The following is a 25816-nucleotide window of genomic DNA, read 5'->3' on the forward strand; positions in this document are numbered from 1 at the left end:
TTAAGCAGCTGTAAGAAGCAAGTGTTAAAATATAAAGATTTAAACCACTCTGCAGTGTTGGTGTTTCATTCCGTCGCCGGCACTGGCTTAGGTGTCTGGGTAGGTAAGTGCCACTCACAAAGATTGGGAAGAATGGAGGAGGAAATTTGAAGGAGATTGTGAATTGCTTGGCTCTTGACTTACTGAGTTTGAGGTCCTTATGGGCACCCAGCTCAGAATGTTCAACAGAAAATTGGAAAATAGGACTAAAGCTGTGGAGATTCGGAACAGAAGGTAGAAATTGGAGAATCATCAGCATATAAGTTCTCACAGCCTGGAAATAGTTGAGAACAGCTAAGCAGTAGGTGTGCAATGAGGAGGGGGTGAAAGCCAAAGATGAAATACTGGAGAATGAGAACAGCAAGAAGTAATTACTGGAGGCCCAAGAGAAGAAACAGGGAAATGAAAGCCAAGGGAGAAGAGGATTTCAAAGAAGGTGTGACAACTCGGTTAGATGTTGCAGGAAGTTATGAAAGATTAGGATAGAGAAGTGTTGACTTGAGATGGCAAATAGGGAGGGGCTGTGAGGAACCTGAGGTAGAGTGAGGGTGGGGAAGGCGGAGACTAGATTGCAGTGTGTTGCGGAGTAATGGCAGTGTGATGTGTGCAAACACCTAATAATGACACCCCTTTAGTAAACTTGATGATGAATGGAAGGAGGGCAATAAATTAATAGCTAGAGATAACTTCAGGGTCAAATGGAGGGTAGTTTTTACTTTTATTTTTCATTTTGAATGAGAGAGACATTCCTTCTCTGCCCTCTCCCTCTCTCCCTTCCATCTTCCTCCTCCTCCCCTTCTCCTCCTCTCTCTGAAAAACCTAAGGTTCAGAGAGATCCAGCCATTTGCCATGGTTACATGTTTTATAAGTATTGTATATGCCAGCAGGAAGAACCCAGTGACAGTGGAGAGACTGAAAATATAAGAGAGGTTATTTTCAGTTGATCTCTTTTGTGAGTGTGGACTCAATAAGAAGAGATATGCAAAAATGGCAATCTGACGTTCCAACCAGGTCCCTGTACTGAAAATTTGATAAGCTATGATATGACCAGACTATGACTGGTCAGGTCATATAATAGCTAATCTTCATTGAGCAGTTACTATGTGCGAAGTACTGAGTTAAGCGCACTTTAGCTACATTAACACATTTAATTGCCAAAACAACCCTATGAGGTAGGTACTATTAGCACTTTCATTGAACAGATGTGAATATTTGAATCAGAGAGAGATTCAATGATTTTCTCAAGGCCACTTAGTTGTTGTGTGCTGGATCTTTCAGAGCCTTCAAATGACCCCTTAGAGGAGGAAACTGATTCCTAGGGTGGTGGTTTAGTTGCTAAGTCATGTCTGACTCTTGTGACCCCATGGTCGGTAGCCTGCCAGGCTCCTCTGTCCTTGGGATTCTCCAGGCAAGACTGCTGGAATGGGTTGCCATTTCCTTCTCCAGGGGATCTTCGCCACCCAGGGACTGAACCCGGGTCTCCTGCATTGCAGGCAGATGCTTTACAGAGCTGCGAGGGATGCCAAGGGAGATGAAGTCATTTGTCCCAAGAACTCTTATCTAGTGAGTTGTAATTCAAGCCCCGGCTCTGTCTGGTACCAAAACCATGCTCTTCATCACTACACTGTCATGAATGGAAGCTATGAAAATAGAGACTATGTGTACATTTTTCTAGATCCAGCTCTGTAAGGCAAAATGTTCCCTGAACTTAATAGTAAAAATTGCCCTTATTCCAGGGAGCTGATAGCGAGAGCATGTCCTTCCTTGGTAGTGTACCGCACACTATGACGCAGCCAGGGCATTTGCAGAAAGCCTCACAGTGAAAGGAGAGACTGAGAAAGGCAGAGCTACTCAGGTGGGACGGCAACAGCTGAGTCCTCAAGGGACTCTTTCAGGTGACTTTATGATAGGAGCTGGACTTTGCTCTTCCGTGAAGAGAATGCTCTGTGAGCAAGAAAGCCTCTGGTTCAGATGGCCTTCCTTCTCCTGGCCTAAGATTTGATAACGAGCTGTTCTGATGCCACCAGTCCAAGTTTGTAGAATGCAAACTCTATCCTAGATGTATACTGAAGGGAGTGTGAAGCTGGGAAGAAGAGGCTAATTGCTATCCCTTCAAGGATGACTGGCTCTCCGGTAGAAACAGCATATTGAATGGGGAGAGGCAGGTGGTTGTACTGCCAGAATCCCTGCTCCTATACTCGCTAATCACTGCCTGAGTTTTCATTTGGTGCTTGGTTTTTGAAACATAGCTTGATACTATTCTTATTTGGCATGTTAGTAATGTTTAATCAGATCATTATCATTCTTTCTTCAGTAATGCCATTTACCAAATTTTGATGTCTTCTGTACTTAGGTTCTGTTATACCAAAGGACCAGTTTGAGTGTGTGTGTGTAAACTTTATCTGGTTTTATAAGTTCCCTTCCAAGTGTATTTTTCTGTAATCAATAGGTTAATGGGAAGCAAATGAATAGAACTGTGGTATATAATAGACCACATGAGAAGTCATGCTTTCATCCCACATGTACATGCTGAGTCTTCCTATGTACCAGAGTCTGTGTGGCTTAAATAGCTGTATAACATGTCCTCACGGAGCTTATTCTACATCTCTTCCATTGAGCAAGGGATAGTACTATCTGGGCTCCAGATCCCTTGGTGGTTTCTATGTTTACCTGATTATTCATCAACAAAGCAACCTAGGAAGATCTTTAATCCCAACACAGTGAACTTAAATGTAAGATTTTGACAGCCTCAAATGACAAGATAGTAATAATAATTACCACATTGATAATAGTGAACTGAGAATGGAGAGAGGCAAGTGGGGACACGTATAACGATTCCCAGGAGGCAATATGTTCTGGTCAAAGTTGGGATATTTGCATGGCTCAGTGGAGAGGGAAAATAATGTTAAGAGTCAACATTTCATCTAGAAGTGTGTCAATTCTTTGGTGATAGGTGGGGGGAAAGGCTTATGAGAAAAAGTGAAAGGAATACATTTTATTCACTACCTTTCTTCCTGGGCTTCCCAGGTGGCTCAGTGGTAAAAAAAAAAAAAAAAATTCCACCTGCCAAGCAGGAGATATGAATTCAATCCCTGGGTCGGGAAGATCCCCCTGGAGAAGGAAATGGCAACCCACTTCAATATTCTTGTCTGGGAAATCCCATGGACAGAGGAGCATGGTGGGTTACAGTCTATGGGGTTGCAAAGAGTTGGACACTACTTAGCAACTGAAACAACAGCAACCTTTCTTCCACATGGAAAATTTTAAAAATATATATGACTGTGAAATTTGGAATAGCAAGAGGTCCTGCTTGCTAGTGGATTGAGGGGAAAGAGGAAGACAGACCACTGGCTTTTCAAAGAGCAGCCCAAACTAAAGAGGAGATGAAGGTGCTGATAGCCTTAATAACAACAGGAAAAATAAAGCCCTTTTCTGGAAAAATATATGTATAAAATATTTAACTGACATTAAATATTAACAATGAATTAATGAAAACACAAAACACTTTATTTATGTAGGAAGTTTGTTCCCCTTTAAAAATATGCTGTTTTAAAACTAAAAATTATTTCATACATGATCCAGGCAGAAAGTAGTGTGGATCTCTAGCAGTGAGTATTGTAAAAATGAGGGTAGATAGAAGAGACCTCCAAATGAGTCTCATTATTGTCTCCTGCCAATTCATTGTATGAAGGGTCAAAGTTCAAGAATTCTACGATTGAATGGATTGCTAGCTGTCAGACCCAGTGAGACCCAGCACCCCCCCTCGCCCCCATATTTGTGTGGGAAGGGTGAGGAAAATGAAAGCCATCTGCACCTGATTCTGACACCCTGTGTCTCCCTTCTCCACTTGCCAGCTCCGATGGGGAGGGACAGTACCTTCCACCTGGCATTGCCTCTGAGCTGCTTTGTGGACTCCTTTGGGCTATTATGTTGGTTGGTACTTTGGCTTCTTTGGCTCCCAGCACCAGCTGATGCCCTGAGCTGAGTCCCAGTTGGGCAGGCTCTATTGCTCAGTGCTGTAGCTGTCTCCAGGGCATTGTTCTTGAGACTTCCAACAGGGCAGATTTGTGCAGTTGGCCCATCTGGACAAGATCTACAACAAGTAGAGCTCTGTGCAATAGGCTCATCTCCATAGTCCACCCCCCACTACCCCCGCCTTCGGGCTGCAGTAGCCTGACACCCCAGCCTGACCATGGAGAGTATCAAAGAGATACTCTCTGCTCCTTTCAAAGGGGTATTGCTTGTGGCCTCTCATTGATTGGCACTACCTGGGCAGAAATGGGAAAACAGGGATTCTCTGCCCCCTCAATTTAATCTCCTTTCTTAAACCAGTCCTTTAGTTTGGAATTGCCTTGGCCACCATAATTAATATTTTCAATAAGATTAATTTCTGGTCCAGCTATCCTGGTCAGCCCAGAATGCTCGCCAAAAAGCCAAGAGACAAGAGGAGTATCTCCACAAAGAGCAAAGGGCAGACAAGCTCAATGGGGAAAGGGGGGAAAGAAAGCTGAGCTCTTGGTTTGTCTGTAGGATCTGCTTTGGTCATTGGATTTATTGACTTTCAATTTTGAACACCTGTTTTTAAGGAAGGGCGAAAGGAGGAAGTGAAAGGGAGGGAGGAAGATACGGGGCAAGGGAGAGACAGAGAGAGAGAGACTCAACTTACATAGTTAGTTATTCTAGATTCAGAGAAAAAGACAAGATGTTTAAGAGATTGTTTGATCACTTCTGTCTTCCAGCTGTTTAGCCCTGCACTTTAATCTTCCTTTTTACAGTTCTTCCCAGTTGGATCATTTCAAAGGACTCAGAGTAACAGGCCCATGCTTCCCCGTGTCCCAGTGTCAGGCCTGAGATGAGCCCTTCCACACTCTTTCTATTCTGATATTTTTGGGTAGCTTCAACTGACTGCTCTACCTCCTTACTGTGGAAAGAGAAGGGAAATGAGAAGGATTAAGAAATACATCCAAATTATGGTTTTCTAACTTTGACAACTCCATCCTGAGCTTGGCCAAGTCAATGTTTGTCCAGGATAGGGATCCTCTATATACATAGTTCCTTCCCAGGAGTCTCGTAGGCCGCTTTATCCTGGGCAAGGTTGCATGGTATTATTATTTGCTCACTGAAAGGAGGTGAAGGAGCAAGTTGGAAATGAGCGGTCCTGGGAAATAAAGAGACTTTAGAGAAAAAGAAGAAACGAAAAGTCCAGGCAACAGAAGACTCTCTGAGGATAGTATTCTAATCCTCCTAGGCCCTATCACCTTAGGCTCACTTTTGTTGAAAGCTTTATAGCATCATCAAGTAACTTTCTAAAAGACTAAGCATCTTTCTCTTTTCATACTCCATAGCAGTCAAACACACCCTTCCATGATGCTAGCTAGTTAGGGAATACAATAAATATTTCTGAGATCAGGAAATTTGGGTAGATCTGGAAAGGTGGTCTTTCTGAGAGTCCAAGATTCCTGACCCCATTTTAACAGTGTTGAGGTTCAAGGAAACTTGAAGACCTCTCTGTTGGGTTGTATAGCAACACCCTACCCCAGTGTAGCTGATGACTGTTCCAAGCTGAGTAGTGGGGAATCTGTCCCCTTGCCTTCCTCCCAGGGTCAAGGAAACATGACTAAGTCACACAGGGGAGCACTTGGGGATGGAAAAGATTCCTGTTTGACCCGTGGTAGGAGGGACAGAGGTCATGGTAAAGGTCAGACTTTGGGTAGGAGGTGGCAGGGCAAAGATTGGTGCAGGTTAAGATGACAAATGCCAGAATCTAGTAGCAGTGTTCTGAATATCCTCTATCGGAGAACTGAAAGACAGAGAAGCTCCAGTCAGGGTTATCCTGGCCACAAGAAAATAGCCAAACCTTACTTTCATGAGAAATGGGATAGTATGCAGAAAATCTGGATGAAGAGAGGTGAGCCATCTTTCTAAGTACAGCCACCATTGGCACCATGCATTGTAGCTCCACAAAGCTTTGGGATTGGCTGTTGAAGTTCTGAGTGGGAGATCAGGAAGGAGATGCCCATCCCTTGATGGAATCTACTGGAGAGGGAAAGCCCACAAGGGGAAAGCAGGAAGCCAACAACTGGACTCTTAAGCTCCTATTCACAGTGCCTGGTGGATATCTTCTGACCGTAGCACTTTATAGACAACCCAGTAGAAGATGTTGAAGATGAGGAAAGTGAAAGGGAAGACAGCTCGGGAAATGGTGTCAATCCTCTTGGCCTGGTCCACGTAGAGTTTTCGCATGGTTTCTCCTTCCCTTAGACGTGGGGCTGGAGGTTGGGGGCTATAAATGCCAGAACCTTCCATTGGACCTCCATCCCTTGCCTGCAGGCAGTGGCCCAGGCCATAGCCACGGAAATAAAAGCGACTTTCATGGATGATATCTTCCTCCTGGAATTACACGGAAGAAAAGGCAGAATTTGAGGTCACAGTTCTAAAGTAGAAGAATAGAGACCACACCACACAAGTATCTCAGGCGATGCTATGCAGACAGGGTAGGTGGGCACACAGGCTCAGCGCATGCTTTTTTATGGTCACAGAACTACTCACAAGATCGATGTACACTAAGCAGCTATACGTGGCACGTATGGTATATGTTTATGATTCCATTTGCAGATAAGCCTTGAGCTGCCTTTTTAAAATGCATAACATCATTTAGAGCCATCTACAACCCAGGAAAGTGCCAACTCACTGTGAGAGGCACATCTCAATGTCAAGTTATCTCTGACTGGTAATAAACAGAATAAACAGAACAATGAAACCTTTAGAAAGCACAGCTGAGATAGTGAGACTTGGAAACTTGACTTTGATGACTTCCAAAAGCTGCAGAATTATTTCTCCTTGTACATAGTATCTTTTAAAAAATGTTTATCTCTGAAAATTCCAAAAGTTTTAAATAACCTAGTGGGTTATCCGAATTAGGGTAAAGCTGATTATGCTCTTGCAGATGTGTGTACTTCTAGGGTAACATTTATTACCCAATACACATTCCATTCATGTGCAGTTCGTGAATTCTGATGAACACATTAACATTGAAGAGGTAAATTTTATCTAAGCATTAAGTAATGTAGCAGACTACACAAAGTTCATTTGTCCAATAAAAATGACAACTGACAACATTAAGTAGCTACAACACAGCTGGGAGTCAGGAGGTAAGGCCAGAAAGATAGGTGGTTAGAGACCTAGAGAGAGATGCAGAGGGAGAAAGAGAGGAAAAAGAAGAGAGAGAGAACCAAAGCCCCTGAGTGATCAATAGAACTTTACTCATATAAGAGTCTTTCAGGGCCTAACTCAGAGCCTATTTATTGTTGGTTTCTATACAACCTCAACCTGCCCCATTTTGTCTCCTTCTAAAGGACACACTGCCATCACAAGTGGTGGTTCACAACCTGGAAATTAGACATAGGACAGATAAGTATATACTACAACCTAGGAATACTTCATTCAGAGATGGTTATAATTTTTTAAAGTATCAATGTTTATAGCAGTAAAAGCTTCAGCTATGTAAGAAATAACCTCTTGTGGGATGGTACCAACTATCTTCTCAGTTTGCCCGGAACTGAGGCCTTCCTGATACTTAGGACTTTCAGTACTAAACAGAATAAGGCACATATCTATACTGAATGGATATGACAGATATGCATAAAATGTAGACAAAGTATATTTCACACATGCTATGCAGTTAGAAGGACATCTTAGGGTCTTTATCCTGGGACCTCTATAATTATAGTAACCCATTTCAAAATGGCTTCCTCAATGAGATGTTGGTGTGGTTGGTCCCATTAATCCTTGATTATGATAGCACTAGAAGGCCTAGCCTGTCACTGGGCATCAGAGGTGGACAAGCTCAGGTCAGAGATTTGTCAACAGATCCTATCTCTTTCTCTGCCTGCTGCAGGCTCATACGTGGGAAAGGACATCAGTCTGGCTCACTGCTGTGTCCCCAGTGCCTAGCACAGTGCTGGCATCTGATAGGCACCCAGTAGATATTAGTTGAATGAATGAATGGACTGATGAGCCACACGCGGAATACAGGACAGGGAATGGCTTTGTTCTCATGAAGCCAGCATCCTCTCAGGATCTCAAACTGAAGAGTCTACTTAGAAGAGAATCTTAGCTACAGAGTGCCTGGCAGAAAAAACCAATTGCTTCTTGCCCCACCTCTGCACAATGGCCTAAGGCCCCTTAAAAAGAATGGCATCGTTGGCATAGGGAAAGGTATCTCTAAGTCTGCCCACCAGAGAGCCTTGCCAGCCTCTGTGAAGAGAGTTGTACATGTGTGCGTGCATGCTAAATCACTTTGCAACCCTATGGACTGTAGCCCACCAGGCTCCTCTGTGCATGGGATTCTCTAGGCAAGAATACTGGAGTGGGTAGCCATTCCCTCCTCCAGGGGATCTTCTCCACCCAGGGCTTGAACCTGCGTCTCCTGTGACTACTGCATAGCAGGTGGATTCTTTACCCCTGAGCCATCAGGGAAGCCCTGTACACGTGTAGGCCAGAAGCAATTCACCCTTGTGGTGGTGCTTTGGCCCTGAGTTGTTGTGATGGGGAGACCTCAGCTCTTTCGTCTAAGTTCTTTATACAGCCTATCACCATAGGCCTCGGCTCACCTCACCTGTATTCTGTACTTCATTTACACACTGTTTCTTCATGACAGGTTGTGCTGGATCCATTTTACAGATGAAGAACCAGAGGTAAACAAAATATCACCCAAGTAAGTGAAAAGTGTCCCTTGGACTGCAAGGAGATCAAACCAGTCCATCCTAAAGGAAATCAGTCCTGAATATTCACTGAAAGGACTGATGCTGAAGCTGAAACTCCAATACTTTGGCCACCTGATGCAATGAACTGACTCCTTGGAAAACACCCTGATGCTCGGAAAGACTGAAGGCAGGAGGAGAAGGGGACAACAGAGGATGAGATGGTTGGATGGCATCACTGACTCAATGGACATGAGTTTGAGTAAGCTCCGGGAGTTGGTGATGGACAGGGAAGCCTGGTGTGCTGCAGTCCATGGGATCGCAAAGAGTCAGACATGACTGAGTGACTGAACTGAAGTGAAAAATGAGGGAGTAAATAAAATGAAGTTTTCTTTTGCTTTCCAGTTCAGAGTCCCTCAGACTCCCTGTTCCCCATTGCTCATCCTAATCCCTGTAGGTCTCCAGCTAGAGGATACAAGCATGGAATGTATTTGTTTGCAAAAAGCTTTGAAAGAGAAAGTTAAATCCAACTTTTGCTACTTCTGTTTCTATAGATCTAATTATTTTCCCTTTTATCCAATCACAGTAAACCTAAAGAGAATTATTTGGAACTATTTTTCAAGCTGGAAAAAGCTATTTCCCACAGAAGAGGAAAAAAAATGTCCAATAGTATAAGTCACCCTGGGCTTAAAAAAAATTTTTTTTAACATATTGTAGTTGGGGTAGCAAAGATGAGTGGACTAAAATTCAAGGGTGAGGGTCCTGAATTTGGGTATTGCTTATTTAGGCCAAATTCAGAGGTGTGTGCGTATTTGTGTGTGTGTTGGGGAGGGACAGTGGAGAGTTAAACTCCACTTTGTGGCTGTCATGCTTCCCAGGTGGCGCTAGTGGTAAAGAATCTGCCTCCCAGGGCAGGAGACACAAGAGACACGGTTGGATGGATCCCTGGGTCAGAAAGATCCCCTTGGAGAAGGAAATGCAACCCACTCCAGTATTCTTGCCTGGGAAATCCCACGGACAGAAGAGCCTGGCAGGCTGCAGTCCATAGGGTCACAAAGAGTCGGACATGACAGCACATTAAGCATACTTGCGGCTTCCACGGCTGTTGAGATGGAGCATTTTTGTGGCAGATGTCTATAGGGGAGGAGGGCTGGGGGACTAGAGAGGAAACATATTCCAAAATCAAGTGGGGATGGGAATGTACAGTGTGGGAGATGAGCTGTGAAGATGGGAAGGATGGATCGATATTGAGTGATTTTATTGAAGTGAAGAGAGGAGATTGGAGAATGGGGAAGGGTCCTGGGAGATGGGAAGAGGCAAGCAGGGTTCTGGGACCAAGTTCCTGAGAGGACTGGGGAGTATTTTAAATTTCTTCCATTTCTCAAGTTATTCTGTTGATAATGGTAAGGCTTTTTCCTCTGTCCATCTTGAAAGAGAGCCCTTGCCAACAAGTCGGCAAAGATTGGTGGACTGGATTCTGCGGCTGCTGTGTCCAGAACCAAGTGCCACGGCCTGTTGAGGTCAGAAAAAATGAGAAACAGACCCTTCTGTGTGAGGCTTCTAGACTAGCTAGGAAGACAAAGCAGAAATGTCTAGGAAAAAAATAAGCTATCTTAGACTGTGACATGGAAGGAGACCACTACAAAGTGCAAATGGATGGTTGAGATTTGGGATTTGAGAAGAACAGGATGAAGGCTGGAGCTTGATGAACAGCTAGCTGACTTCTGGAATACTCCTAACTTGCTCTTGGCTAAGGGATCCTTGAAAATCCTATGGAGTCTCTCTCTCCCTTAAGAGAGCTCTTCTTAGACTGAAAATCACTTCTCTAGCTGGAATAACAGGGTCCAGAGAGAGGTTCTAGAAATGAATCAACCCTGTATTAAGTTTTTCAGCCTGCTCAGTGACCTCCAGGATTTGGCTACATTTCTCCTGGGATAGCAATGACTGTAGGAAACTCAAAAAGGGACAGAACTAATGATTCAGGTAATGGTTTTCAGGTTTTATCTACATTAATCAAAAGCCTGGGCCACTTTAAGGCAGGATCCAGGTGCCTAAGCAGGGCCCAGGCTGCTGTCATAACTATGTCATAATTGAGCACTGATTATGATGGGCTTCATTATGACATCAGGATCACCCTGTATATGACCAGGAGGGGATAGGCTGTGGGCAGTTGGAGGTTGGAGAGGTGCAGGGAAGGAGGTGGGTCAAGTGTCACCCTGGAGTAGCTCTACAGCAACCGCAGCCGTCTTCTGTTACCAGGACACCTGTAGAGGCAATCTAGCTGGGAAAAGAAGTCTGGAACGGGTTGGCAGACTGTTCTTTTCTAAGGTAAGCATGGAGAAGGTACCAAGATTAAAACCCCTATGAAGATAAGATTTGGGTGCCTCTGGGCAGGTTTGACACAGCTAAAGAGGTGGGAGCAGTTAACTTAGAAAAGGGTACATCTGCTTTCCTTGCCCTTCTGCCAAGGCCATATGTTTTTCCCCCGGGCCTCTGCCTAGGATGCTGCTGCTAAGTCGCTTCAGTCGTGTCCGACTCTGTGCGAACCCATAGACGGGAGCCCACTAGGCTCCCCCGTCCCTGGGATTCTCCAGGCAAGAACACTGGAGTGGGTTGCCATTTCCTTCTCCAATGCTTGAAAGTGAAAAGTGAAAGTGAAGTCGCTCAGTCGTGTCCGACTCTTAGCGACCCCATGGACTGCAGCCTACCAGGCTCCTCCGTCCATGGGATTTTCCAGGCAAGAGTACTGGAGTGGGGTGCCATCGCCTTCTCCTAGGAGAGGAAAGGCTTTTAGGACTCTTGCTCGGTCCTACTCAAGGAGGTGCAGTTGTGGATCACTCCACCAGAGGGCGTGCTTCCCAGGCCGCAACTCAAGGACTGAAGCCGGGAAAAAATTGATAAATTCCGACGAACCACTAGATGAGACAAGAACCCTGCCCTCAGCAGAAAGGGACCTTAGCAAGGAACATGAAATCCCGGAGGTAGCTTTTGAGATATTTTTAGTGCAGACATATGGTAAGGGCACTCCAGGAGCAGCTGAAATGGGAGGTGGGGCTGTTAGGTAGAGAGAAGAACCTTAGTGTTAGAGTGGCCCCAACAAGCTAGAGCCAGTTCGCTTAGATAGATCGTTGTTTTGTTTCCCCACCCAGAGATATGTGTGCTTTAGTGCCTCCAGATTAGGCAGTAAACAGGGAGTTGGAGCTCAGGATATGCCAGAACTCTGTGTGTCTGATGATTAAGTGAAGCTTATGTAGCTCAGCAAAGGCTTTTAGTTTTGCTCATAATTGGGCACTTCCTTCTGTGACAGTGGCTCAGGCAGTTCTGTTGTCATGACAGCGTACCTAGCACCTACTGTCTGGGCAATGGGGTGGGGGGGGGGGGGGAGGATGCACCGCCTCTGTTGTCATGAGGACAAGATCCCTACTCTGCTTCCCCAGGTGATCACAAACAAGAACGGGAGAAAATAACAAGTCATGCCTAACAAATCTGATGCACCCAATGGAGACCAAGGCAAAGAAATGAAAGAGCCAGAAGATGCAAGTGGTAGTGTTTCAATTCCAGGTTAGTTATGTTGGGGACCCTTTTATAATGCTCCCCTAGAAAGGCACCAATGCCTGACTTGAATCTTAACCACCAATCAGTATAGGACAACCTGGGGTACCTTCCTCCTGGGTGGGAGGAGAGTCAGGAGCAACCACTACTAATTCTCAAAGCAATCTTGTGGTAAGTCAGTCAATAAGGTTCTAATATTGGCTAATATATTTGCAGTGCTTACTATGCAGGAGAATCTGCCCATGCCCTTAATTTACTCTGCTAGACGAATGTCCCATTGGACAGATAAAGAAATGGAATCAAAAAGGTTAAAGTACTTAGCTTATTTGTGACCAGGCTGGGACTAGAATCCAGGGTTCCTGACTGCCTGTCTAGTCCTTGCAGTCTAGACTGAGTCTTGGTTTTGGGGAGGAGTAGTAGGAAGGAAGGAGTCCAAAGCAGAAAGGAAGTGGGCTCCTCCCTAGTTATGCTCACCATGCGGTGGCGCCTCTGCCTTCTTCGAAGTCGAATGAATTCCTTATGCTGACGAGAGACGAAATTGACAGCAGCGTATTCCAGCAGGGCAGCGAACACAAAGAGCAGGCACACGGCCATCCAGATGTCGATCGCCTTCACGTAGGACACCTGCAACATCCATCAGTAGAAGAGTCAACCTTCCTCGAGTCCTTTCACGGCCTCTTTCGTGGATTACCAGCCTGCATCAACTGCCTGCTATTCTGCAGCTTTATCGTGACTTTCTTCTCATGTTTAAAGAAGCTTTCCTTGATATGTTCCATTATCTGAAGGACTGTGTCAAAAAGATCAGACTACCCGTTATGCTTCACCCCTCTGCCCTCTTCACCCTCCACTTCCAGCTACTTTTCCTTCCTGTACCTTTTTTCCTTCCTTTCTTTCTCCTTTTTGAATTTCTGCTTCTGCTTCTTATTGTCCTTTTCATTCTTATCATTTTCTGATTCTTTTCTTTGAATAAAAAGCAATGAACATGAGTGCTGGATTTCTTTGCCTTCTGTTCTCTCCTGGGATAACACAGCTGTGGTGGTAATTGGGCAGGGTGTGTTATTCACAAGTGAGACATATGAGGACATTCGAGGCCAAGAAGGGGAAAGTCTTAGCCAAGATTACCCAGTGAGAAGATGGCACTAGGGCTTAGGGATTCTGGGCATCAATTCAGCAATGCTGTGAATTACCTAGGTTGCAGTCTCAATACCAGACTATGAGTTCCTTCCTTTCCTTCCTCCATGTCTATTCTTCCTCTGACACTATGCTTTTTCCCTGCCATTCTTTGCAAGAGACACTGGTGAGGATTTGAAATGAGTGGAGAGCAGGGGCCTCATCTCTCATAATGAAGAGCAGAACAGGGTAGGGATCCCAATGGGGTGCACCATCCACCCCCTGCTATGGATGCTTCTGTCATTTCGAGAATGCTGGCTTCTGCCTGTCCAGTCCCTAGTGGTCTCCTTTACTACCTGCCTTGGTAGCTTTCAGGTACCATCAGCCCTCTGTATCCATGGATTCTGCATTTGAGGATACAGAGGCCAAATGTAAGGGACTTGAGCATCTGCTGATTGGGGTATCTGCAAGGAATCCTGGAAGCAATCCCGCAAGGGCACTTAAAGGTAACTGTGCTTTTTTTTGTGAAGATTAAATGCTCACTTCTCTTGAAACAGGGTTGTGGCTGGGTGGGACCAGAGGGGAGGGCAGAACTCAGGTTTATGAAGTCCTTCCACTTCCTCAATCAGATCACCTCCTTACAAAGTTTTGAGTGGCTAAGCTCACCTTATGGGGCCCCCCAGCAGGAGTAGGATTCATGACAGGCAACTTCTGTCACCAGCCTCTGCTATGTTGGACATTGAGGATGCTGCACACTCCAGGTAAGGAGCAGGTCTCACAAGAGAAATCTTCCACCTCAGTAGCTCTTAATCAGGGCTGACCCCCACAAACATCTTCCCCTCCCCCCGCCATCAGGGGCTTTTAGAAATGTCTAGAGACATTTTTGGTCACACAGTTTTAGGGTGGTGCTAGCAACTGGCTTCTAGAGGCCAGGGATGCTGTTAATATCCTACAGTGCACAGGACACCACCCCTCCCCCCGCCAACTCACACAACAAAGAAAAATGATCTCAACCAAAATGATGATAGTGCTAAGATGGAGAAACTCTGCTCTATTTCTTTTAGGCCAATTCTATTGAGAGGATAGTGGTGGGTTGCTAGGCAACCCTGATTAAGCATCCCTTGGTGTTTCCACTTTGCCACCTACAAAGAGGGCCTCCTATTTCATTTACCATCTCCCAGTCCCACTGTGCCCCCAGGGATAAGTAAGTGCTATGAAAATCCACAATGAGGTAATGACAGGGGAGGTCCATGAAGGACTTTGGATCATCAAAAGAAAAGGACACCTTAAGAGGCAAGAAGAAAGTCTTGTTAACAATAAGTGTCAACCATGTACCTTAAATATCTCTGGAAATCATCCACTCACTATCCTGACTCATCTGAAGGATTGCAACAGCTTCCTAAACAATCTCCCTGCATCTCTGCTGGCCACTTACAATCCGTTCTTCAAACAACAGCCAGAATTTTGTTTTCAAAATGTAAGTTTGATCATATCACTCCTCTGCTTACAACCCTTCAGTGGTTCTCCACTATCCTTCTGATATAGGCGGTGCCCTCCTCCGCATGGCACTTAGCCCCTGCCTACTTCTTCAGCTTCACCTTGTCCCTTGCAATCTATAACCCTGCCATGCTGATCAATTTCAGTTGTCTCCCAAGGGAATCATCTCTTTGTATCTCTCCTTCACCTTGATGATTTTTACTTAAATGTCCACTTTAGATACCATATCCTCTGGGAAGTTTTCCCTAATCATCCCGGTCTGGGTTGATTGCCCCTACTGGATGAGCTCAGGTTACCTGCACCTGAGCACCCATCAAATAGACCTGGCTCTTTCCTCCACTAGATTGTAAGCTCTTCAGTGGCAAGGACTATTGTTATCATGTTCGCTGTTCTATCTCCAGTGCCTTGCTAAGAGTCTGGCATATAGTAAGTAGCTTTTGAATTAATGAAGAGGTGGATGGAGTATTTGTCTCTGCTAGTTCTGTTTGCCCTCTTAGCCTTCTTTGTTACTACCTGCCCCAAGAGCTGTGGGCCATTTAGATGACAGGAGTTTGAAAGAATTGGGTTCCTCCTCCCTGTTTCAACTTTAGGTCTAATCTGTCAGTCTCTAGTAGAAACTTCATTAAAACCTTCCATTATACACTGAACCAACTGGAAGTTGTATAGATCAAGAGCCCAGCAAAGAGACAATGATGGGTGCCTTTGGGAGCCCTAGCCCTCATAAAGGCAAAGATGGAGTGGCTTCCAGTAGCATGGGAAACTGCCATCCCAGTTGAGTTCCCTTACAAAGTGACCCTCGGCTGCTCTCATCCTGGACACTAGAATAGTATTGGGGGTGAGATTGCTGTTGCTTTCAAAAGCCCCTGATCTGGCCCCACATTTTCCCTTGGGGCTCCCATGAAATCTAATGTTGCACAAACTCAAGAGTGAGCAGAAGCTCTCTGACTTAGTCCCTTGCTCTGTGGGGCTGGTCAATGAAACTTTTTAGTTCAGGGTCTATGCCTGCATACTTTGCTATTGGCCAATGAGGCCAAGAAAAGGTCATCAACATAGAGAACAGACTTATGGTTGCCAAAAGGGAGGCAGTGTGGTAGGGAAGGACTGGGAGTTTGGGATTAGTGGATACGAACAGGTATATATAGCATGGATAAACAACAAGATCCTACTGTATAGTACAGGGAACCATATTTAGTATCCTGTGATAAACCATAATGGAAAAGAATATTAAAAAAAATGTCTATATATGTATAACCTAGTCACTTTGCAGTACAGCAGAGGTTGGCACAACATTGTAAATCAACTATACTTCAATTATATATGTATAAAGAAAAGGTCATCAAATCTGATGAGGAGATACCAAATACCACAACACCCCCCCCCCCCACCAAACCAAAACAAACCAAACAATCCTCCAATAAAGTACATTCTTTCTATATGAGAAAACAGAATGATTCCTGGGAGCAGATGGATGGTGTTTGCTCACAGGAGGGGACTGGAGAAAGGAGTTCTCTCAGCAAGAATAAGGCATACACTGAAGCAACTCCCTGAGTTAGACGAGAATCTCCTTATATGGCAGCGGCAATAAACTAGGGCAGGGTTCTTAGGTCTGAACTACTTTTCTTCCTCTCGTCTTCATGCAGGGCCACTACCACAGCCTCATCTGGCCCTGCAGCCTTCACCTAAGCCCAGTCTGCCTCTCACAGCCTCTTCAATATCCTTGCCATTTAGAAAACACACTTACAGGCCTACCTCAGAGATGTTGTGGGTTTGATTCCAGATCACGACAATAAAGCAAATCGCACAAACCTTTTGGTTTCCCAGTGCATGTGAAAGTTACAATACACTGTAGTCTAGTAAGCGTGCAATAACATTATGTCTAAAAAGACTATATGTATACCTTAATTTAAACATACTTTATTGCTAAAAAGATGCTAACCATCATCTGACAACTCAGGGTTGCCACAAACCTTCAATTTGTGGGGAAAAAAACAGCAGATATGCAAAGCACAATAAAATGAAGTGCAATAAAATGAGGTATGCTTGTATAGGAAATTATCTCTGACAACTTTCCCTGTGACGCGATCCTAATCTCAGCTTTGTCACTGTCTGTCCCTAGAGGAACTTAGGATCATCTCAAAGGTTTCCTGGTGATTCAAAAATAATTGAGAGCACTACCAGCTGCTTTAGGTCTAGGTCCACTACCCAGTCCTTTCCACCTAGACCCCTAATAATTACAACAATAACTAACATTTATTGAGTGATTATTATGTGCCAAGCACCATTCTCTCTGTTAATACATTATCGTATATATTTCTTGCAATAACCCTATGGAAGAGGTAATATTCCCACGTTACAGGTGAGAAGACTGAGAAGGAATTTATCTGAGATCACCATTAGGAAATGATGAGGCTGGGACTTCAATAAAAATCTAACTGTCTAAAAACAAACAAACAAACAAAAAAACTACCTGTCTCTAATCTCCTGCTCTTAACAACTATTGCCCCACCACCTCAGTATATAGGAAATTTGTAAATTCAGTCTGAGTGTCCAGATCACCCCCTGTTTAAGTCCCCAGTAAAAGTCTTCTTAGGAATAAGCACTGGGAGATATGAGATCACAGGGCCTGGTTTCCAACAAAACAGAGCAAGAGGGAATATGTTCACTATAAGAGCCATAAAAACTGTGTTGTTTTGCTTTCCATTATTTCTCCATGGCATAGTACAATGCCTGATACACAGTATGTGCTCAATAAATATTTACTGAATGAATGAATTAGCTTGCTCCCTGATTGTCTCAGAGCCTTGCTGACTTTAAGGACATTGAGGTGATGACCTCTAAATTCTGTTCATGAAAACATGAGGCAGGGAAAACCTGGGTCCAGTCCCATCAGCATAAATCTCTCTGTGTCATCAAAATATCACCTGGCCCTAGAAAATCTGTGTCTACTGACTTTAATTGCTATTTGCAGCCTCAAAGTTTACTCACCCCTAAAGAAGGGACATCGTCTCTAGAGCTCTTCATGATAGTATCTGATTTCTGACATAGCGAGAAACAGACGTCAATTTAAAATCCTTGTATTTCTTTGATTGTTCCTTGTGAAGCATGACCTTGAGAAAGTCATTCTATCTCTCTAGGCTGTAATACCCTCATCTGTGCCAGGAGGAAATGGGGCTTTCTACTTGCTGAGGGTCTTTTGATCTTGGACATGCTAGTATTTCCTGATGAAAGTCAAAGTCAGCACTGTCTACTCATTCCCTAGCCAGACAGCATCTGCAACCCCAGTCTCCACACTGTTTGCAATGTTATTAGCAGTGTGTTCCAGGGAAAGAGAATGCAGGACACCTGCTCTTGCTTGATGGCTCTTCTCTACTTTAAATCCAAGGAAAATAGTCAGTGGGAGGGAATGGCGGAATGAATGGGAAATGGGGAGCTCTGTGGCAAGCAAGGTCCCTGGCATGTCTCTTCACCTTAGGCAAAGAGGCCCGGGAGCCAGAGCTCTGAGTTGTCATGGTGAGCACAGTGGTGATGCCTAGGCCCACTCGGGCAGGGGCAGCATCCATGTTGATCCAGAAGGAGACCCAGGACAGGATGACGATGAGTAGGCTGGGGATATACATCTGAATCAGATAGTAGCCCATCTGTCGTTCCAGGTGAAACTTTACCTCGATGCAGGTGAATTTCCCTGCAAGGAAAGAGGTGAGGTGTCAGGCCGCAGGTCCCCAGCCAGCAGCTGAAACTGAGAGGCAGGAGTAGGGCAGCCCTATCTCTGTAGACCAGCCTCTGGGCACCTAAGCTGGGTCAATAATTGAGCCTTTCAAAATGGTCCCAGGTCCCAGATGTATGTTTTGATGAAGCTCTCAGAGTAGCCAACAGAGACCTGACCTCTTGCTCCAAGCACTTTAGTTGCCAGCAGAAGGCCTTCCCCTGAAAGAGGATTAAAAGTGGGAGGACTCCAAAGCCAGGCTGTATGGGTTTAACTCCTGAAGCTTCTGCTCACTAACTGTGCGACCTCAGGTGAAACACCGAAGCTTTTAAAGTTTCAGTTTCCTTGTCTATAAACTAGAATAACAACAATATCCATTCCATCACTGGGCAAGTGTAGGAATTAAGTTAGATGATGCATTTCAGGTGTTGAATACGTAGGCAGCTGGTACTATTCTCATGATTGACAAAGCGATGAGCCTAGACTCCACTCCAATCTCAGCATCCTTGCTGGTGTGTCCTGAAACCCCTGAAGCTCTCCAGCAATGATTCACTGAGATAAACACTGCCTGTGTCTTAAGCAAGTAAGAAGAGCTGGATAGCAAATATCTGGAAACAATGTCCAACAGAGACCAGCTCTGGACGGTGGGCAGCGAGTTCCCAGACAGCATTAGGTAGCAGCGTCCTATTCCACCAACAAAAAGTGTGTTGGCCCCGGGCACACATACCAATGCTCTCCTCCTCCTCTGACAGTCACCTTCACTTTACCCTGCTTCCCACGCCCCAAGGCTAATAAAACACTAGCTCAGAGCTTCCCCTGGCAGTAGATGCTTAGGATAACCAAGGCAAAAAGCAGACGATACGTATATTGTTCTTTCATTGTGGCCCAGTCTTGCTGTTAGCAGGCCTGTCTGATTCCTCAAGGTTAGTGATTTCATCAATGACTGACTAAGACTTGTCGTGCGTGTGATGCTGTGATCCCCCACTGTTGCCTGAGTCCACCTCACTTCATCCCACCCCAGGCTTCTAGCCATGAAATGTTTTTGGTATCCATATTTTCTTTCTTTTTTTTTTTCTTTTTGATGATAGCGGTTTTGTTTTCCATGACAAAATTAACACCTGTTTAGCATAGAAAAAATGTGAGAGGTAGAGAGGGAATAATAATATTCACAAACTGACATTTATCAAGCCCCTGCTAAGTGCCCTGACTTTATATAGTTTATCTCATTTAAACCCCATAGCAACTCTTTGGGGCAGGTAAAATGATTATTTCCCATTTTACAGGTAGGGATATGGAAGCTCCTTTGAGATTATGTTTCCTGAGGGTTCCCAAATAGTAAATAGTGTGGCCAGAATTCAAACTCAGCTCTATCTGATTCCAAAGTTCTTGCTCTTATCGCACTGCTTCAGAAACAGTTGGTGCTATTTTCTTCCAGGATTTTAAAACAAATGCTTTTGGTTTGTTTCTTTCACCACAATAGAATCATTCTGTGTATACAATTTTGAATCTTAACCTTTTCCACTTGTATTTTCCAATGTTGATATAAGCACCTAGCAAGCATCCTTTTAGACCTCTGGATAATATCCCAGCAAGCAGATGTGCTATGTAATTTATTTAACTTCTGCCCTATTGGTAGATATTAAGAGCAGTTCTGAGTTTTTGCCAGTATAAACAATGACCCAGGAGCCCTCTTGGGGTCTCAAGTCAATATGATTTTTTGGAATATTTCCTTAAAATAAATTCCAAGGAGTGGAATTCCTGGATCAATAGGTAAGGAAAAAATTTAGGTTCCAGACTAAAGTTTCTTAGTGTGCCCCCTGGACCACATGCATCAGACTCCTCAGGAGTCGTGTTCAAATGCAGATTTCTGGGCATCACTCCAAGCACATGTAATCAGAATCTCTGAGAGGTAGAACCCAGGAATCAATATTGTAACAGGCTCCCCAGGGAAATATGATGCACAGCAAAATTTGAAAACCATAAGTCTATATACAAATTGCCAGGTTTTTTTTTTTCCTGAAAAAGTTTATACCAATTTCCACTCCCACCAGCATTTTCTAAGTTCAATGGCTCATTCCTCTCCCCAACTATCTGCACCCCTACATACACAAACACATATCCATAGGCTTGCACCCAAAGCATATCAGCACACCATTGGAGGGACCCAAGATCTCCCTTCTTCAGCTTGTGGCCCCTATCTCAGCATCATAGCTCTTCACGACAGCCAAATGGTCAGTGGAAATGAGGAGCCTACAGTGATTAGGGAAGCTGCAAAAGGAAGGTGCTCAAGCTGGAAAAGCAGCTGCTCTTCATTTGCAGACTCAGTTTTCACTCCTGGGAAGCCATGTCAGTTCATGAGGCTTGGGCACTGGAGACAGTGGCAGGGAGTGTGGACAGGAAGCCAGCTGGTCCCTGAATTCTGTTCTCTCCTGCTTCAGTGCAGTCATTGAATACTGCCAGATGTAGAAATTCCTCACTTTACACATGCAGTTGGCCTCAGGACAGATGGAACACTCCTGCCACTCACTGACACAGGACCATTTGTTCTGCAGCATATGATAGGGACAAGAATACGGGCTTTGGTGGTGGAACGTGGGCTTTGAATTGAAATCAGTTATTTACTAACTGTGGGACTTGGATAACTGATTCAATTTCTTAGAACCTCAGGTTTTTCTTTCTGAGAAATGGGACTGATCACCACTACCATAATGAGATAAGACATATAAGAAACTTAGCATGCCATTGGGCACAGATTGGACCTTCAATAGAGGCCAGCTGCCTTGCTCCTTTCCCTCCCATTTGGAGGCCCTTCGTGCAGCCCACAGCCAGTAAGATCCTAGGTTTTTTTTTTTTTTTTACCTGTGTTGTAGTGCTTGGTACAGTAGCCTAGATCCTTCTCATCCCGCAAGATAAACTGAGGCAGAGTCAACCCCTCGGCCACTTGGACAGCAGGAGCATCTTCCAGCCACTCAAACATGAGGTCATTCATAGTGTAGCCAACTGAAAGTGAAAGAGATGGCAGAGGGCTGCAGAGCGTGGGTGTTGGTTGGGGGTAGGGAGAGGATTAGAACTGGCAGGAAAGAACAGATGAGGAATAAGGCCTGGGTTTTAGGAGTTTCATGCTCATCTGGGAAAGAAAAACCATTCTGAAGAGGGTACTTGATCAATTGCTTCATGTGCCCAGCCTAAGTGGGTAAATCAGAAAGATTTCAGATTCCTCTCCTACCTAGTTCTCAAGCATTAGAAAGTCCCAAAGAGAAATTATTCTGACAGACCTAGAAAGCACATCAAAAGGCTTGGAAAGATGTCAAGGAACCCAGCTGGGAACCTCCTGCCCCATCTCAAACCCAGGGGAGTAAGCATGTGTACTGACCACATACCTTGAGCTGAGCCAGCCTTGGAGCTGGGGCTTCTGCCACTTCACTCCAGGGAGGAGAGAGCTATTTATACCCTGCCAGCCATGCATGGGCCAATGTGCATACCACAGACTCCTAGCCAGGGCCCTGAACTGGGGCAAACTGAGAGCTAACATCAAAAGTGCCAAGTTGCTCATGGAGAGCTAGAATTTCATGAAGACTCTTGCCATATAGATGACTATATTCACATGTTGGGTAGAAATGGGAGCAGAAACACAAAGGCTCACAGATGTCCAGTGTAGGGGCCTTGGCCCAGACTTCCCCTTCTCTAAAATGTTCCACTTACATTTCAGAGGAGGTAATGAGGACTTGGACGTGAAGGTGGTTTATGAATTCTAAAAAGCGGACCACATAGGACAAATTCCATCCATCACTATTATTATATGTTAGAAACCAACAGACAAGACTTTTTCGAGGATCAAATGCATAACTCCTGATCTCGCAGTCTCACTTGCCCAGGAGATGGCAAAGAAATGGACATGGGCGATGTCCAGCCTTGTCATCCTTTAGCTTCTCTGCACTTGGGACAGCCCCTGCAGGCTGTCACCCTATGCCCTTGGTAGCCCTTGGCTGACCTTGGTACCCTGGGCACTGTCTATGCCTAGAACTGTCCTTTCTCACTTTTCTACAAAAGTAATCTGTACACACTGCTATATGTAAAATAGATAAACAACAAGGGCCTACTGGATAGCATAGGGAAATATGTTCAGTGTCTTTTAATAACCTATCATGGAAAATAATCTGGAAAATAATACTATATAATGGAATCACTTTGCTGTACATCTGAAACTAACAAAACATTATAAATCAACTATGTGCTGTGCTCTGCTTAGTCGCCCAGTTGTGTCCGACTCTCTGCAACCCCATGGACTGTAGCTCATCAGGCTCCTCTGTCCATTCTCCAGGCAAGTATACTGGAGTGGGTTGCCATGTCTTCTGCCAGGGGATCTTCCCAACCCTCAGATCAAACTCAGGTCTCCTGCATTGCAGGTGGATTCTTTATTGTCTGAGCCACCAGGGAAGCCTAAGAACACTGGAGTCAGTAGCCTATCCCTTCTCCAGGGTATCTTCCCAACCCAGGAACTGAATCAGGGTCTCCTGCATTGCAGGTGGACTCTTTATGAGCTGAGCTACCAGGGAAGTCTAAATCAACTATACTTCAATAAAAAAAAGTTGCCTATGTTCACAAAGAATCAGGGTTCAAAGACTGCCCCATCCCTGCCAACTCTAGATTTGTAGAGGCATCTTGAATATGTTAACTCAAAGGAAGTAAAGGTAGAATTCCCGCAGGCACTGTGAGATGGAACGTATCTCTGGACACAGGAGGTACTCCTCAAATGGCCCTCCGCATCCAGCCCAAGCACACTGGTATATAAGGTTGGTACCTTTCCACCCTCCAGCCCTGTAGGGCAGCCAGACCTGCAAATAGTGAGGGAATGGACAAGCACATTAGACTGGGTGTTCAGGAGCTCTGGCTTCTAGTCTTACCTGGGCCAAGAGCTGACTGTGTATGTTTGGGGAAGTCCATCCCCACTCTGGGCTGCCCTTCTCCTGTCTGGAATATCACAGCATGGGGTTGACTATCTCAGGCAACTATCTCAGTTGGTGTCTCAGGCATCACTCTGTGACTTTCTAGGGACACTTACAGCTCTCCAGCTGCATCGTGCAGGTCTGGATGTCCATGGGGAAGTTCTTGAGGTCCATCGGGCAGGACAAAATGAGAGTCAGCCTGGCAGGGACAGGAAGAAAGAAGCCAGGCTGGCTGAGTGTGGCCCAGCAGGGCACAGCGACCTCCCCCCAACCCCTCCACCTCTGCCCCTTGCCCCGAGTTCTCCTGGCCATCTGCCAGCTGCACCTGATGCTGTAGAGCACGTTTCCATTTTTGAAGATGCGCAGCAACTTGTTGTCTGTGGTAACCTCGTGGAAATTGGCCCCTTTCTCATTGGCAAAGAACAGATCTGGCTTCCAGATTGAGTCCAGCATGGAGGGATCGAGGTCCAGCGAGTCGTCAGGATATTCTCGGTAGGCCAGGCGAGGGTCGTTCCACTGCTGTCGCAGGAAGACATTCACCCGGTAGTCCTGGGAGGGCACAAAGATGGGCCCATCAGAGGCAGTGTTGTTGCAGGGACTAGCAAGCCTACCTGCAGAGGAGGGCCACGAGGAGGAAAATTCTGGGAACACATCTCAGGAGCAGTGGGCATTTTCCACTGGAGAAGGAGCCTGCCTTGGGCTGATATGGCAAAGATGGGAAGGGAAAAGACATCTATTAAGCTCTTACTATGTGCCTGAGTCTTTGCTAAGTGCTTTCTTCATATGCATCATCTTATTTAAATCTCACCTCAACCCTGAGAGGAGAGTGCTGTTATGATTCCCATTTTACAGATGAGGAAACTGAGACAAAGAGAGGTTTCAGTAAATCTGCCTAAAGTCATACAACTATTAGATGGTAGAGTCTGAGATTGAATGCAGGTTTTTCTGATTAAAAGCCTGTGCTAGCCATCATGCTATCTTCCAAACTCGACCGTCTGCTGCTTAGGCTAGTCTGCCTTTAGCCACAAAAACCCTGGGCTGGGGAAAGATAAACTCCTAGTGACCACCTTTGGACATCCCATGGCTTTAGCCATGACCCTGAAACAGGGAAAGGATGGCAGAGGAGAGACTGGCTTGCTATCTGGTGGGCTTCTCCCATTCACACTAGAGAGGAAGGGGGGGGGGCATGGAGATGCTTTACCATGGTAGTCTCGGTGACGGAGCCAAAACTGTTGATGAAAATGTTGCAGGTCACATTCACAGGCGGGCCTAAGGGTAGCAAAGCACAGCCGCATTGGTAGAGCATTCCAGGAATCTGGGAGAAGATTCCAAGCCTGCCTCTCTGAGCTGGAGGCCAGGGCACTGCTGGGAGAAGGCAGTGCCTGGCACACAGACCCACGGTGATGGGGTGGTGAAGCTCCTCTGAGCTGTGAGTGCTAGACCTGTTCCCCAGCCTCCTGGCTCTAAGGTAGGCAATGGGGGTGGCTCAGTGTCCCCAAAGGGAGTGGGGAGGGGGAGGTTTTATAGGATGAATACTTCTTACCTTTAAAATTAGGCCGAATCCTGGCATCATACCCAGATGTTCGCCCCATAAGCTTGTCCAGGAAATCAGAGGGGGACATGGGCTGGGACCCCTTGGTCCCAGGTTTGACTTCCTCTTTTGCCAAGGCCACTCTGGACAGGAGAGAGTTAATCACTGAGATCAGTTGTCTGTGCATGTGTGCTAAGTTGCTTCCATCATGTCCAACTCTTTGTGACCCCCATGGACTATAGCCTGGGGCTTCCCCGGTGGCTCAGCGGTAAAAGAGTCCACTTGCAATGCAGAAGATGTGGGTTCTATCCCTGGGTCAGGAAGATCCCCTGGAGGAGGGCAGGGCAACCCACTCCAGTGTTCTTGCCTGGAGAATCCCATGGACAGAGGAGGCTGGCAGACTACAGTCTGTGCGCGCTCAGTCATGTCCAACTCTTTGCAACCCCATGGACCATAGCCCACCAGTCTACCACATATATTAGGTCTTTTTGCTCTCACAATGCTCACGTTATAGGCCAAAAACTGTTATTTCCATTTTACAAGTGAGTAAACTCCTTCCAAAGAAGGAGTGATCTGTGGGACTGTAAATCAGTGCAGGCACTGTGGAAAACAGTATGGAGTTTCCTCAAAATATTAAAAGTAGAACTACCATCTGATCCAGCAATTCTACCTCTGGGTATTTATCCCCAAGGAAACTGATATTTGCACCTCTCCCATGTTCATAGCAGCATTCTTT

The 25816-nt window shown here is 45.3% G+C and overlaps 1 protein-coding gene across 1 annotated transcript; it reads right to left on the reverse strand.

The window, feature by feature from the left end:
- Nucleotides 1-6082: 6082 nt before the first annotated feature.
- On the reverse strand, nucleotides 6083-25267 carry LOC138930561 (glycine receptor subunit alpha-4). Its single transcript, XM_070290987.1, has 8 exons — nucleotides 25093-25267; nucleotides 24751-24818; nucleotides 23875-24098; nucleotides 23666-23748; nucleotides 21463-21603; nucleotides 18368-18582; nucleotides 12768-12917; nucleotides 6083-6429 (listed from the first exon to the last, which is right to left on the reverse strand). The coding sequence occupies exons 1-8, from the start codon at nucleotides 25265-25267 to the stop codon at nucleotides 6139-6141; spliced, it is 1347 nt and encodes a 448-aa protein (XP_070147088.1). The 3' UTR covers nucleotides 6083-6138.
- Between the last annotated feature and the right edge of the window lie 549 nt (nucleotides 25268-25816).

The sequence above is a fragment of the Ovis canadensis genome, chromosome X, assembly GCF_042477335.2.
Source record: "Ovis canadensis isolate MfBH-ARS-UI-01 breed Bighorn chromosome X, ARS-UI_OviCan_v2, whole genome shotgun sequence".
Classification (NCBI taxonomy): domain Eukaryota; kingdom Metazoa; phylum Chordata; class Mammalia; order Artiodactyla; family Bovidae; genus Ovis; species Ovis canadensis.